The sequence below is a fragment of the Chrysemys picta genome, chromosome 24 (assembly GCF_011386835.1).
Source record: "Chrysemys picta bellii isolate R12L10 chromosome 24, ASM1138683v2, whole genome shotgun sequence".
NCBI lineage: Eukaryota > Metazoa > Chordata > Testudines > Emydidae > Chrysemys > Chrysemys picta.
In genome coordinates, this window is record NC_088814.1 from 531,044 (window position 1) to 545,474 (window position 14,431).

General features: G+C 56.0%; 2 protein-coding genes across 3 annotated transcripts; one reads left to right on the top strand and one right to left on the bottom strand.

Annotated features, from left to right (window-relative positions):
* Window positions 1-4,508: 4,508 nt before the first annotated feature.
* ARL4D (ADP ribosylation factor like GTPase 4D) lies at window positions 4,509-6,302 on the bottom strand. Its single transcript, XM_005310036.4, has 2 exons — window positions 6,143-6,302; window positions 4,509-5,702 (listed from the first exon to the last, which is right to left on the bottom strand). The coding sequence occupies exon 2, from the start codon at window positions 5,655-5,657 to the stop codon at window positions 5,055-5,057; it is 603 nt and encodes a 200-aa protein (XP_005310093.2). The 5' UTR covers window positions 5,658-5,702; window positions 6,143-6,302; the 3' UTR covers window positions 4,509-5,054.
* Window positions 6,303-10,321: 4,019 nt separating this feature from the next.
* CCDC200 (coiled-coil domain containing 200) lies at window positions 10,322-13,696 on the top strand. Of its 2 annotated transcripts, XM_065577592.1 has the most exons (5): window positions 10,322-10,544; window positions 10,662-10,749; window positions 12,776-12,858; window positions 13,039-13,212; window positions 13,473-13,696. In XM_065577592.1, exons 1-5 carry the CDS (start codon window positions 10,467-10,469, stop codon window positions 13,497-13,499), a joined length of 450 nt encoding a protein of 149 aa, XP_065433664.1. In that variant the 5' UTR covers window positions 10,322-10,466; the 3' UTR covers window positions 13,500-13,696. The 2 variants fall into 2 exon arrangements, with proteins under 2 accessions (XP_065433664.1, XP_065433665.1); XM_065577593.1 differs by lacking the exon at window positions 13,039-13,212 and having other exon boundaries at window positions 10,329-10,544.
* The last annotated feature ends 735 nt before the right edge of the window (window positions 13,697-14,431 follow it).

Sequence of the window (14,431 nt, forward strand, 5' to 3'; positions counted from 1 at the left end):
AGGGGATTTAAGCGGATTGCAGGGCGCTCGGTTACATAAAGAGATCGGGGCTGAGGCTCATTCTGTCAGCAGGGCACCTTGCGTTCTGGGGCTCAGAACGGGACGCTGCATTCCCCTTGGCAAAGCTCATCTCATTTAAAACGCTCAGCTTCCCCCCCCCCCAACGAACTGGGCCAGGAGCCCTGCTCCGAGCAAATCCCCTGGCACGTGGAAAGGGGCTTTGCGCTCCCTTCCCCCGCCCGCTCTCTGGGGAGAAGTGGGTCTGGCTGCGGCAAGAGCCTGGACCCATGGTAGCCCCGTCCCTGCAAGGATCGCAGAGCCCTGCACTCGCATTAAACCACCTCAGGGTCCTGCGGCAGCCCGAGCTCAAGAGCCAAAGCCGCAGTCTGAGTCGCAGTAGCCACGCTGCTATTTTAGCGCAATAAGTCGAGGCCCTGAGTACAAGTCTGTCTTCCCAGGCTCCCTCCCAGCTAGACATACTCAGAGAGGCCACCCACCTACTACCCAAGGCGAGAGAGAGACCTAAGGGCTTGTCCACACATAGAGTTACTCAAGTGCTCTGACTCCCAACCCCAGCTCAGCTCCTCCTCTAAGCCCCGAACAGGTTTCCTAGTCTGAGCACTGTGATGATGCTAGTACAATGTGGAGAGCCCCACTGCCCTCCTGCCCCCTGGGCTCCAGCCCCCTAAGAGTTCAGTGCTGCTAAGCTAGAAGACAATCTCAGAGCTGGAGCCTGCCTGCAGAAACGGGTAGTGCACCTGGGGAAGATCTTATATAGGACAGGTGTGACCCAAGCTGCCGTCAGAGAAGAGTGGGATTGGCTGTGAGAGTAAATGGGCAGCCTCGTGGAGCATTTCTCATGAGGTTCAGCTGGACCCATTCAGGGTCTCGCTAATAAGGAAAACTGCCAGTATCAACAGAAGGACTAACTTTGAGGTGCCCAGAAAATCACTGGCACAAGAATAGGTTCCACAAAGCCGAGGGTTGCCAACTTTTTAATCACACAAAATTGAACACCCCTACCCCGCCCCTTCTCTGAGGCCCTGCCCCGCTCACCCCATCCCCCCCTCCCTCCATCACTCGCTCTCCCCCACCCTCACTTGCTCATTTTCACCGGGCTGGGGAGGGTCCCTTTTCAACCGGGTTAGGCACCTCGGCAAGTCCCTGAACAATGCACAGGGACAGCTAGATACCTGGGAACCACCCAAACTAGCCCATGGGAGATGCCAATGAGAGAGGTGTGTCCTACGCCCCGTCTCTGTCACAGAGCTCAGCACCATAGGTCTGGGCTACAGGGAGGCACCTACCTCTACTAGTGATCTCCAGCTACGACTCCCTCTCTCAGAGGCTGGTGGCTTTAGCAGCTAAGCTATGCTTGTAAGAAACACACAAGGCTATGGTTCAATTCCCCTTACCCCCATCCAGGAGGTGTGAGACCTAAGTTCAATTCCTGCCTTGGCCTGATGGAGGAAAAAGGATTTAAGGGGGGGGGGGGTCCCACTTTTTACAAACATGCTTGAATCATAGAGCTGTTTATACTCCGATATGGTGCTACCTCAATTTCTCCTGTTCAAGCTGTTCCCCACTGAACCAATAACTAAAGTGTCATTGGAGCAGGGCACTGGCCTCAGTTTCCCACCAGGCTATAGTCTCATTCTCATGCTTGCTCTGGACTGAGGCACTTAGGGGTTCTGGTGCCTACATTCCTTTGTGGATCTGGGCCTTCTCTCCTGAAGCATGAGGATGCATAGCTCCCTTCCAAAACTCTTTTCAACATTAACTGTTGCAACCCTGGATATTCTTGTTACCCATAGAATCATCCAATCCCTCTTTGGAGCTTGCTAAATTCTTGGCCTCACTGAGATCATGTGTCAGTGAGTTCCACAGTCTCATTATGCAGTGTGCACATGTGAAATTTAATTTAATAACCCTATATTCCTATGTTAGGAGACAGGGGAAACAGAATCTCCCACTGTCCCATCTCTAGACCATTCATTGTTTTATGTACTTTTATCATGTCCCTTTTTATTCATCTCTTTTTATTCTAAGAGAAACAATTCCAGTCCTTTCATTGTCTCTCCATGTGGGGGAGTGCAGCAGAAGGATTAACTTTGATTCTATAGATCTCACTTCCTGGGCAGGCTTTTGTATTAAACTCTGAAGCCCTTTCCCTCCTCCAGGTCCCTTCTCCCCATCCCTCCTCAGGCACAGGCCCACTCCCCCTGATGCTCTTCACCTTGGCCCAGGTTCTCAAAGGTACTTAGGCACCTGCCTCCCCTGGGGAGTTGATGTGAGCTAGCACACAAATACCGCTAAGGATCTGGGTCCTTGTGACTGACACACTGCAGGTGTGATGGTCCTTCTGTGTCAGGGCTGGGGGCTGCCTCCACTGGGGGAGAAGCAGAGCAAGGCCAGCCAGCGTGACCATGCTAACAAAGCTCATCCAATTATTTAAACAGCTTTTTAGGCAAATTATGTACAAACCCTTGCTGCATTCCCCCATCATCTCTGGCAACTAACCCAAACCCAGGGCCCACATCAGGCTATACCAAGGGAGAAGGGATTCTCTGGGAGGAAGTCAGCCCCCTGCTTTCCTTCCTTCCCTGCTGTGTGAGAAGTTGTGAATGGTGCAGCTCTCAGTTCTCTGTGCTTAACGCCACTTCTTGGCTCCTCAGACTCCGCTGCTCCTCCCCGTGGAGCACCTCAGTTGGCATACGGCTGCGCCTTCTCTTTGTCTGGAAAAGGGGAACTCGAGATCTTCACGTGCAGTTCATGACGTAAACTGTTCACCCGCTACAGGAACATGCGGCATGGCAGCCGCACACATGGGTGGGGGCTCCGACCCCACCCCTGACCCACAAACTGCTGAGCACAGCCGAGGGAGCAAAAGTCAGTACAAAGGTATAATCTTGTTGAGTGAAAAGGATTCTAGCCACACACACACACACACACACACACACACGCACGCACGCGCGACCAGCTTAAGCTGAATAAACCCTGCATTTATTCAAACTCGTGTGGCAGCCAAGACACATTTTTTACTCTGGGTCACGTTTGGGGCCAACGCAGCAGTAAATGCCTCTGATTACTGTTCTGGCCACCACTGCATTTACCACCCCATTTTGAAAGGAGTGGGGGGGGGGGGGAACATCTGTCCTGCTTATTCCTCCCCCCGCCCTCCAGTTCCTGTTACAGCAACTAAGTTTCTTGTCACCTTTGTACAGTTAGACTTGCGAGGTGTTGGGCTGCAGTGTTGTTATAACTGTACTGGCCCAGGAGATTAGAGAGAGACGGTGCGGGAGGGAATATTTTTTATTGGACCAATTTCTGTTGGTGAGAGAGACGAGCTTTTGAGCTACACAGAGCTCTTGAACTCTCAAAAGTGTCTCTCTTTCACCAGGTTTCAGAGTAGCAGCCGTGTTAGTCTGTATCCGCAAAAAGAAGAACAGGAGGACTTGTGGCACCTTAGAGACTAACAAATTTATTAGAGCATAAGCTTTCGTGGGCTACAGATGCATCCGAAGAAGTGGGCTGTAGTCCACGAAAGCTTATGCTCTAATAAATTTGTTAGTCTCTAAGGTGCCACAAGTACTCCTGTTCTTCTCTTTCACCAGCAGAGGTTGGTCCAATAAGATGATCTCCCACATCTGTGGCGTTTATAGCCTGTGAACAGCCCAGCCGCTACCAGAAAGGGACCCAGGGACAGGGTAGCACATCTGATCCCAGCCAGTTGGGTGTGAGGGAAGGAAGAAGCCTTGGGCTTTTCACACTTACTTAAAGGCTCCTAGCTCATTTTCACCCCTGATACCTACTCAGCCCCATACAGGCCACTTCAAACGGTGACTTAGGTCTAGAGTTTCAGGGGAGCCATGTCTGAGATTTACCATGGACGGGGTAGTAGGAATTGCCTCACTAGATCTGGTCCAGCCTCTGTCTCAGACAGGGACCAGCACCAGATGCGTCAGAGGAAGGTAGAACACCACAGTAGCAGAGTGAAATAATTTGCTTTCCCCACCCCCCACATCAAGGCTCATCCTGGACTCCAGTAGTTCAAGACAGGTTTAAACCTACGGCCTGAGGCTTAATCTCTCTCCTTTGCAAAATCTGTCTCATCGCTAGTTATAACTCCAGATGCTGCATAAAACTGCAAATGCTGGCATGGATGGGAGCTGCAGGGGCTTACCAGCCCTGGAAAACAACATCGGGTCATGTTTTTGTTACTATTCATTAGTGCAACAGCCAGAGACTTGGTTGGTTTCTTTCGACCCGCACAAGAGCTCCCTCCCTTAGCAGGAGACAAGGATAGATTAGATTTCTGTCACTTCATGTCTAAAAGCCTTCTTTCCTTGAAGATGACAGCCAACGGTTTAGCAGAGGTCTTTGGTTTCAATAAAAGGCAGTCCTGCCTTTAATCCCAATGTACCTTTTGTCCAGATCCAGCCAAGTGGAATCTTGACAAAGTATGAACTCGGACAGCATGAAAGTGAAGACTCAAAGCCACTCCCAGCTATCCAATCTGTCTGTTTAATAACTTATGTTTAGTTCCTACAAAAAAAAAATACACATGGTTTATAAAAAAAAAATCCCAGTAATACAAAGATTCCCCTCCCCCACCTTTCCTGTAGCAATGATGGAAGTTAACACCCACACGCCTAGAAAACCCACTTGCAGTGTTTTCATCTAATGCAAGTTGCCATCAGGTTGCAGTCTCCTGACCCCACCCTACCTCTCTTTAAATTTGATTTTGACACATTAGGGGCCGTTGCTCTCAGTCTGGCTGTGGCACTTGTGTGTCCGGTCAGCCCACGGGCACAGGTCCAGACCAGTCCCTATAGCACACTCCCATTGGAGCCATCCCGAATCCTGGATGGAGGAGAGTTCACGGGCAGGCACGCAGACCACCCAGAGGGCGCTGCCCCCTAACAAAGTCCTTGTCTACATGGGAGGTTTAGCCACGCTGGGGTGAGCCAGGCCTGGCACGGGACCTGCTCACCCTGCACCCAACAAGCAACGCCCTGGCAGCTGGGTGGGGCTGGGGCAAGCTCCGGGGCTGCTCATCGCTTCCTCTTGCTGTGCCGCAGCGTTTTCTTCCTCTTGAGGATCATTTCGTAGAGTTTCTCCAGCCCCTGCTGCAGGCCCAGCCCGTCCACCGCGCTGCAGCCCTGGGTGCAGCTCAGGGTGGAGGCGCTGAGTTCGTGCAGGGCCAGCAGCTTCTCCACCTCGGAGGCCGACAGCGCCCCAGGCAGGTCCTGCTTGTTGGCCAGGACCAGCACGGGGACGCCCTGGTTCTCGGAAGTCCGGGTGATCCTGTGCAGCTCCACCCGGGCCTCCTCCACGCGCTCCGCCTCCGCCGCGTCCACCACGAAGACCAGCCCGTCGGTGCGGCGGGTGTAGGACTTCCAGAGCGGCCGCAGCTTCTCCTGGCCGCCCACGTCCCACACCTGGAAGGCGATGGCGCGGGAGCCCCCCAGCGGCACCCGGATCTTCTCCATGTTGAAGCCCTTGGTGGGCGCGCTCTTGACGAACTCCTTGAACTTGAGCCGGTAGAGCAGCGAGGTCTTGCCGGCCGCGTCCAGCCCGATCACCACCACGTGCAGCGCCTGGAAGTGCGGCAGGAAGGGCGGCGCGGGCGCGATCTCCGCCAGATGGTTCCCCATGGTGCCCGGGCCGGGCGGGCGGGCGGCGCTACAGGGCGCTCCGGGCTGCGGCGGGGAGAAGGGCAGCGTGAGCCGGGGGGAGCGGGAGGCCGGCCCCAGCCCGAGACACCCCGCCCCCAGCGCCCCGCACCGGGAGAAGCAGGCAGGGGACCCCCGGAGGAGCCAGCCCCACTCCCCGGGAGCTCGCCCCGCTGCAGACGCTCCAGGGGCCGGCTTGGGAACAGGGTCCTTCCCCCGGGGAAGGGAGAGGGCCGGGCACCCGCCCCGGCCGGTTCCCCGGGGGCTGTCCCAGCTCCCCCATCCCCACGGGGGAGTTCCCCGCTGCCCGGCGGGGTCCCCGCGCCCCCGCAGGCGGGTTCGTGGGGATCCCCGGGAGACGCCCCTTCCCGGCACGTCCCCAGCGCAGAGAGCAGGGAAAGGGACCCCAGCCCTTCCCGGTTCGCTCTCCGGCCGCGCCTCCCCGCTGCAGCCCCCAGCCCGTTTACCTGCCATAGGGGCCGGGGCAGCCCGGGGTCGGAGCCTACTCGTCCGGCAGGGACCCTCCCAGCTCCACGGAGCCGCCACCGAGACCGTCTCTCTGCGGCGACTGGAGCCGCCGCTGGAAACTCCTGCAAGGGCGGCGGCGAGGGAGCTAAACGCCTCCGAGCCAGCCCCGTGATGTCACGGCGCCTGAGCCAATCAACGCAAGCCGCTGTGCACAGCTGGCGACAGCTGTTTGCATCTGGACAGGAGCCCGGAGCCTAGAGCCAGCCGCAGGGAAGGAGGAAGAAGCCCCCAGTTCTGCGTGACCGGGGCCGGGGAGAGCCCGCAGCTCCACCCCGCAGGGTGAACTCTCCCGAGCCCCATCGCGTTGGGGAGGTGTCACCTTTCCCAGTGCAGCTAAGGTATATGGGAAGGAGTGGGGAGAAAGGAAAGGGACCTGACAAAACAAATAAAAAATACGTCTCCCATTATCCCAGGCAGAGCCTTTTCCCCCCGGGGAAGGAGGCACAGGCCCCCAGCTGCAAATCTAGCTTAGCTGAGATACTAGGGTAATGGACATTACAGAAAACCCTACAATATTCAGCATCCAAGACGGGAGGGAATATCCAGGGGGATCCTCAAGGCGCACAGCCCCCAGGGCAAAGACTTGTTTTCACAAGGAAAGCTCATAGCTAGTGGCAGTAGCGCCCTGTTTCTTTCCTTATATTGGGGACTGTCTATAAGGACCGGCTGCGGTGCAGGTGTGCCTGCAAGCTGAGAGTGAAAGGTCCCTTTGTCACTGGTAGATGCTGCTCCCCAAATGAAGATGGTGACTGTTAACAGTCAATCATGACATTAAACATGCTTCTTAGGAGGGCGGCTCCTGTTCTAGGAGGATGTATGCTCTGAGTGACAGCTGTCAATCATAGCTGGTGTTTTTCGGTAGGCTTTTTTTCCATGCTTCAGCTCCTGCTAGCCTTCAAGGTAGTGATACTCACCGGGCATTTCCAATGAGCCTGCTGACAGAGAAGCCAATTACACAATCTTAAAGGGGTTAAAGGAATAAACTCCTGCTATCTTTGGCAGATAGTGGAAACCAATAAATACGTGACCGGGAGCACAAGCAAAGTTCCTTGCAGGCAGAGGCCTGCTCACCCCTAGGCTGTGTAAACAATTAGGGAGCATCTAAAGCAGAAGGATGGTCTTGAGGCAGCGACCTGGGACTCAGGAGATCTGGATTCAGGTCCTGGTTCTGCCACAGGGTCCCTGTGAGATGTCAGGCAAGTCACTGAATCTCTCTGCATCTCAACTCCCCATCTCTGAAACGGGGATGACCCTATTTCCCTACTGCACTCTAAGGGTAAATGCATTCATAGTTGGGAGGTGTTTGGATGTCACCTAGATGGTTTTGGCGGGGTAGGTGGAGTTTCCGCTCAGCAGATTAAGATGCTGCTTCATTCTGAATGAAGCACTTGCATAGTCCATAGGGTTTCTAAATAACCGAGTTTGGATTAAATAACCCCATGTTTGAGAGGCACAGAGAGGCCAAGTGACTTGCCCGAGTCTACACAGCACAGCAATAACAGAACCAGGAATAGAACCCAGGAGTCCTGTCTCCCAATCCTTTCTGCTCTCACCACTGGGCACAATTCCCTCCCCCTGTATAATACAGCCCCTTCTTAAAACTGTTACTACCACTTATAGGAGTCACTCTAGATTTAGCACTAATACAACCCGGCCGTTCAGGCCTATGAATCTGCCATCGGCCTCACAAGTGGGTGATGAGCTAATTTAAAGGCTGTCAATAGACTGCACTGCTAAACTTATCAAGCCAAGCCGAACAGATTGTCATTGACAGGAGTAATTTAATGGGTAGCATCTAATCCTATTGGAAGTCAGTGGTGGATGGTTCAGGGAACAAAGAAGTGGACCTTTCACCGCCTGTGAGCCCTGCCGGCTACCTCAAGTGAAATGAGTTTTGGTAAACCCAGTAATCCACTACACTTAACTCATTCATGTGTAGACAACTCTGGCAGCCTCTAGTCAGGGATTAATACCCAAGGCTGTCCATACGCAGGGACTCAATCGCTTCTGGCAGCAATGATCCTTCAAGGCTAAAAGTAGCAGTGAGGAAACAAAGGTCACCTTCCAGGGTGGCAGGCCCACTTCCCTGGGGCATACACCCCAAAGAGACCATCAGTCCTAAACACCCTGTTCTATTCATTCCCCCTAGTCTCTGTTCCCCTGCCCACTTCCTTCTCATTTCTTGCTTGTAAAGTCTTAGGGGGCAGGGAGTCATTTCTTATGTCTGTAGGGTGCCTGGCCCGATGGGTCCCATCCTGTACCAGGGAACTAGACACTACCACAATAGAAATGTTCAATACCAACAACACTCAGCTTTTCGATGGGATGTTTTATTGCTGTCATTCGATAGCTCTGGGGTACCTAGGAATAAAGTAGTTATTTGTAACCCCCACTCTTGGCCGACTTTGCTCTGAAGGACGCTAGACAGGGATAGGAAGGCAGAATTTGCAGCACCCTTGTGAAGGGGAAGCCGCTCTTTGGAAGCCCTGGTTCCCCCTGGACAGAGGGAGGCAGAGTTCAGGGAAGCTGCCGAGGAAATCAGATAACTGGATTCTACCAGGCTGAATAACTGTGCGCGGGCTGCTACGGGCAGGTGAGCGGTGCTGGCCCATGACACCCCTCCTGCATTGCCCCTTAGCGCCACTGTCATCCCAGCAAGCCCCGGGGACTGATGGCCCCGGCGGTTTGAAACCTGAACAGCCAGGTCCGAGTTCCCGAAGGGGGCTGGGAGCCGGGCGGCAGCTGCCCCACCAGCCCTGCGCAGAGGTTCGGCGGGGCCGAGCGCCCACGGGCGCTATTGCCGGGGTGGGCGCTGCCCAGGCTCGGTGGGTAGGTCCCTAGCGGAGATCAGGACGGGGGAGAAAGGCCGGGCAGCCCAGCGGGGCTAGGGAGCGGCGGGGACAGGGAAGAGCCCGGCCCCCAGGCGCCCCCAGAGGCGCGCTTGGCTCCCAGGGGCCCGGGGCTCCGGCTGCGCCCCGGCTGGTCCCCGGCGCCTGCAGGCAGCGCCGCGCCCCCTGGCGGGGACCCGGGGGGTTCTCCGGCACCTCGGAACTAACGCCGGCCGCGCAGCGCCCCCTGGCGGGGAGTCCGGGGGGGTTCTCCGGAACGCCGGGCACGCAGCGCCCCCTGGCGGGGAGCCCGGGGCTGGGTTTCTCCGGAACGCCGGGCACGCAGCGCCCCCTGGCGGGGAGCCCGGGGGGTTCTCTGGCACCTCGGAACGCCGGGCGCGCAGCGCCCCCTGGCGGGGAGTCCGGGGGGGTTCTCCGGAACGCCGGGCGCGCAGCGCCCCCTGGCGGGGAGCTGGGGGGGGGGGGTGTCTCCGGAACGCCGGGCGCGCAGCGCCCCCTGGCGGGGACTCGGGGGGTTCTCTGGTACCTCGGAACGCCGGGCGCGCAGCGCCCCCTGGCGGGGGGACGGGGGGAGGGTTCTCCGGAACGCCGGGCGCGCAGCGCCCCCTGGCGGGGGGACGGGGGGACGGTGTCTCCGGAACGCCGGGCGCGCAGCGCCCCCTGGCGGGGGGACGGGGGGAGGGTTCTCCGGAACGCCGGCCGCGCAGCGCCCCCTGGCGGGGACCTGGGGGGGGGGGGGTGTCTCCGGAACGCCGGGCGCGCAGCGCCCCCTGGCGGGGGGTCGGGGGGGGGGGGTTCTCCGGAACGCCGGGCGCGCAGCGCCCCCTGGCGGGGAGCCGGGGTGTGTGTGTCTCCGGAACGCCGGGCGCGCAGCGCCCCCTGGCGGGGAGCTCGGGGGGGTGTCTCCGGAACGCCGGGCGCGCAGCGCCCCCTGGCGGGGGGACGGGGGGGGGGTTCTCCGGAACGCCGGGCGCGCAGCACCCCCTGGCGGGGACCTGGGGGGTTCTCCGGAACGCCGGGCGCTCAGCGCCCCCTGGCGGGGAGACGGGGGGGGGTTCTCCGGAACGCCGGGCGCGCAGCGCCCCCTGGCGGGGAGCCCGGGGGGGGTCTCCGGAACGCCGGTCGCGCAGCGCCCCCTGGCGGGGAGCCGGGGGGGGTGTCTCCGGAACGCCGGGCGCGCAGCGCCCCCTGGCGGGGAGCCCGGGCTGCGGGGGCCGGGCCGGAGGAGGGGCCCCAGCCGGGGGTGGGTCCCGAGGGAGGGGCCCGGCAGGCCCAGCGCCTCCCCGGACCCGGTTGCCTGGCAGCCGCCGCCGCATTGTGAGGCCGGGCCCCAGCGGCTGGAGCGGAGGCTCCCCTGGGCAGAGCCATCCCCGGCCCCGGCCCCGCTTCCCCCCCCGGCCCCGGCCCCGGCCCCATGTCCGCCTACCACTGGGAGGCCCGGCGCAGGCAGCTGATGCTGGAGCGCAGGCGGCGGACCCAGCTCCTCCAGCAGGTGTGTGCGGGGGTGGGGGGTCCAAGGGCCGGGGGGGGCAGGGGTCGGGGGGGGGCCCGGGGCGGGGTCGGGGGGGGCCCGGGGACCCTCACTCACGGGACGTTCCTTCCTGTGCAGAAGGCGGAAGAAGCCGCCAAGAAGGCGCCGCAGCAGAGACCTGAAATCAACCCCCCCGCGCTGCAGCCCCAGAAGCCCCCCCCGCCAGGTGAGGGGAGCTGGGCGGGCGCCATCCGGGGCTCCGCAGATTAAGGGCCGGGGGGGGGGGTCAAGAGGGGACTGTCCTGGGGGCAGCTTGGCCTGCACGGGGGGGGGAGGGGGCAGAAGACTTTTGTGAAACCCCCTTTGGGGGGAGTTGTGACAGTTGAAGCGATCGGAGTAGTTTCCTGTGCTGCAGTGAGGGGCATAGAGTCAAACCCTGGACTGACCCCCCAGGCCCGTCCCCCCAACAGTCCTAGCGTGTAGAGGTGCCGAGCTTCGTGCTTCAGCTGGAAGGGAGGACACTCAGCACGGCTGGAAAATCAGGCCCTTTTCTCCCCCCCCCCGCGCCGCCGCCTGCTGTAGGCAAAGCCTTCCCTGCCCCAGAACGGAATGGAACCAGACCGTGATGAGAAGAATGCACTAAGGTTCCCCTCCTCCCCCTTCACAGCACTGGGGAAAATTCCTGTAAGGAAATGAATCGGTCCAGTCCCACCTCGTTCCCCACTTGTCGCTTTTAGCTCAGTGAGGGAGCTGGTGAATAATACATTGACAGCTGAGTGAACTAGCACCTGAAGCAGGGTGTAGGATTACAGGAGAATGGAGTCAATGACTGAAGTGTAGAAGGGGACGGCGAGGACTCAGGCAGTGTTTCCAGTACCTAGTAGAGGGGACTGCAGGTCAGGGCTCCTGGATTCTGTTACCCAGTAAGTCTGAAGGAGTTATGAAGTTTAATTCATTAGTGTTCGTAAAGCACCTTGAGATTCAAACCAGGGCCTAGAATTCCAGAAGTGGCCCGTGCTTTAGTGCCCCCAACTAACTGTACTGAAACAACACAGCCACAACTACCTGAGGGAGGAAAAACATTACATGCACAAAGAGAGGCCCAGCTGAAAATCGGGACCTAGGTGTAAACAAAGGGGTTGTATAGACAAAAAAATGGAATCAAAGTAACATCAGTTTAGTTCAGTTTTAGCTATTTTGGGGCAAGACTTATTTCAGATCATGTGTCCCCTGTTTGATTTCACGTAATCAGAACAGGCCACTGTGTCTGAAAGGAGTTAATACACTAGGGAACGCTACCAAACCATCCTCTTCAGAAAGGCCTTTCCCTCATTGGATTGACAACGTTAACACCCTCTCTACCTACCCCACCCCCCCAAAAAACTACATCTCTGAAACAAATCTGTGTCCACATACAGAGATGCACCAAAATAATTAAAAGTGTGGATTAAAACAGTTAGTGCAGTTCCAGTTTGTGTATAGACAAGCCCTTAATATAGCTGACCCTATCAGGCTACCGGGGGAAGTGCAGCAGTCTAAGGGTAAGTCTATACTACCCGCCAAATTGGTGGGTAGTGTTCGACGTAACGGGGATCGATTTATCACGTCATCTGGACACAATAAATCGATCCGCGAATCGATGCCGGTACTCCACCTCGGCAGGAGGAGTAAGCGGAGTCGATGGGGGAGCCGCGGCAGTCGACTCGCCGCCCTGAGGACGGCCAGGTAGGTCGAATAAGATACTTCAACTTCAGCTACGCGCCTAGCGTAGCTGAAGTTGTGTATCTCAGTTCAAACCACCCCGGTAGTGTAGCCCAGGCCTAGGTTTCCTCAGCACTATTAAGATGGAAGTGAAAAGCAGAGGGGCAGTTCTCTCTCATGCAGCATTGTATCAAGTGTTCTAAAGATAAAGTCAATCCTTTAATGTTAGCTTCATAAACCAATGATGCTACACATCTGAGGCCAATCCTAAACTGGAATGCATCACTGCATATCCCTTTCACTGGGCCAGTTTTTCATTTCATCTTCTTACCACTTGTTGCAGTTTTATGGCAGTATGAGCAACACAGGCATGTCAAGTAATTCTTGTGAATCTGCCTTTGTCCCAGAGGTGCAGTGTGGGTGGGTCTATCGCTCTTCATGGTTTTGCAGTCATTCAGGGCAAAGGCATTTAGTAAAATAAATTCACATTTGGAGAGAGAGTTTCTGCAAAGGCAACTGAGTTTTGGTTAGTAACTTGTGATTTGTTTCAGACGTCACCTGCTCCTGCCAGTGCTGCCCATGCAAGTGTCATTACGTGACGATAAGCAGCGCAAAACTGCCACGTCGATTCTCAGTAAGTTGATGGGGAAGGGGTGAGAAAAAAGTTGGGAGCAAGAATTAGTTCTTCGCTTCTTTGATGTAAGGGTGTGACCCTTTTGCACGAGCATCCTGGGTTTCTCTGCAAGGAAATTCCCTAAGAGATTTCATCTTTTGTTGCCATACACATCAAGAATTAGGGTCTCTCTCTTCTTAGGTGTTTTGCCACTTTAACTATACCGGTATAGCTAAAGCAGCAAAATGTTCCTGGCGTGAATGCAGTTACACTGGTATAAAAGGGCCTACAGCAGCCCAATTTACTCCAGTTCAGCGCCTTTATACCGGTATAACGAGGAGTTATCAACGAGAGTCACCTGGACTGTTGCTGGAGGTAAATTCCTCTCAGTTCTGCACAAAACTGTTTTCTTGCCAATAGTGGATCATTATTTAAACCCCCTCTGCTGCCCACTCCTCACCTCTCTTTGAAATTCAGTTGTGAATGGTAAGAAAATGGTTCATTTTGTTTTTAAATCTTTTACAAATCCCCCCACCCCCCAAATTATAAAGTGATATGGCATAGAACGGCCACCATGCACCCTCCCATTATACACGAGAAACTTGGAGGCAAATTATCTTTCCTTACCCTTCCAGGCTGTGCAATACATACAACAATGGTAATGACCGAGTAACCAGCAACAGAGGAATGACTCCTCGCCTAGTAACATGCCTTTAAGCACCAAGGAGATCCAGACAAGTGCAGCTGAATCCAACACCATAACGAAGCCATCAGCATGAAGAACACACAGGACCTGCCGGCCACTTCCCATTAGGGGCTGTAACCCTTAATGTGTAATAAACTCTCCACACCCACAGAACATTATGAGGGATGGTCTCTCTTAGGCAACTAAGAGCACCCTGCATTTGCACATAGTCCATTCACTTTGCCACCTCCCTGCTAAAACAGTTGCAACCAACCAAGACCAGGTACTTTATATGAAAACTATGCTAAGTTCAGACAAAGAAAGCAGCATCCTTAAGAATTGACGTAGAACTTTTAAACTAGTGTCACCTGTCCACACACTGAAAATTGATTTGATAGACAAAATTCTGAGGAAAGTGACAATTTTAGCCAGTTACACTCCGCTGCTTACAGTCGGTCAGGAATCAGATTGTCCTTCCCAGTCCAAGTTAGTATTGTTCAATTGCGCCCCCCCACCTTTTCTTTTGGGGGGGGGGGCAAGGAAGCCTCTGACATTTCTTGTAAGTTGTTATTATTGGAAAAACATTTTGCCAGTGCCAGCATCAGCTCAGGATTTTTTACACACTGCTTCTTTCCTACCCTGACACATTCATCCTTCCAACAGCTGCTAACAGAGTGACTGTGGGGGCTCCATCCCTCCTCACCTAATTGCACTAACTTTAATAACCCACAGAGGGGAAGACAAACCCTTTCCCCACAGCAGTCCATTGTAGATACTGAAAACGTTCTAGTTAAGAGGCCAAATTCTAACCCACAGAAACATCAGGCAGCGGAGGATAGTTTTGTGCCTTAGGAACAGGACTGGGAGTTAGGAGATCTAGGTTCTGGTCCCAGCCCTGCTGTTAACTCA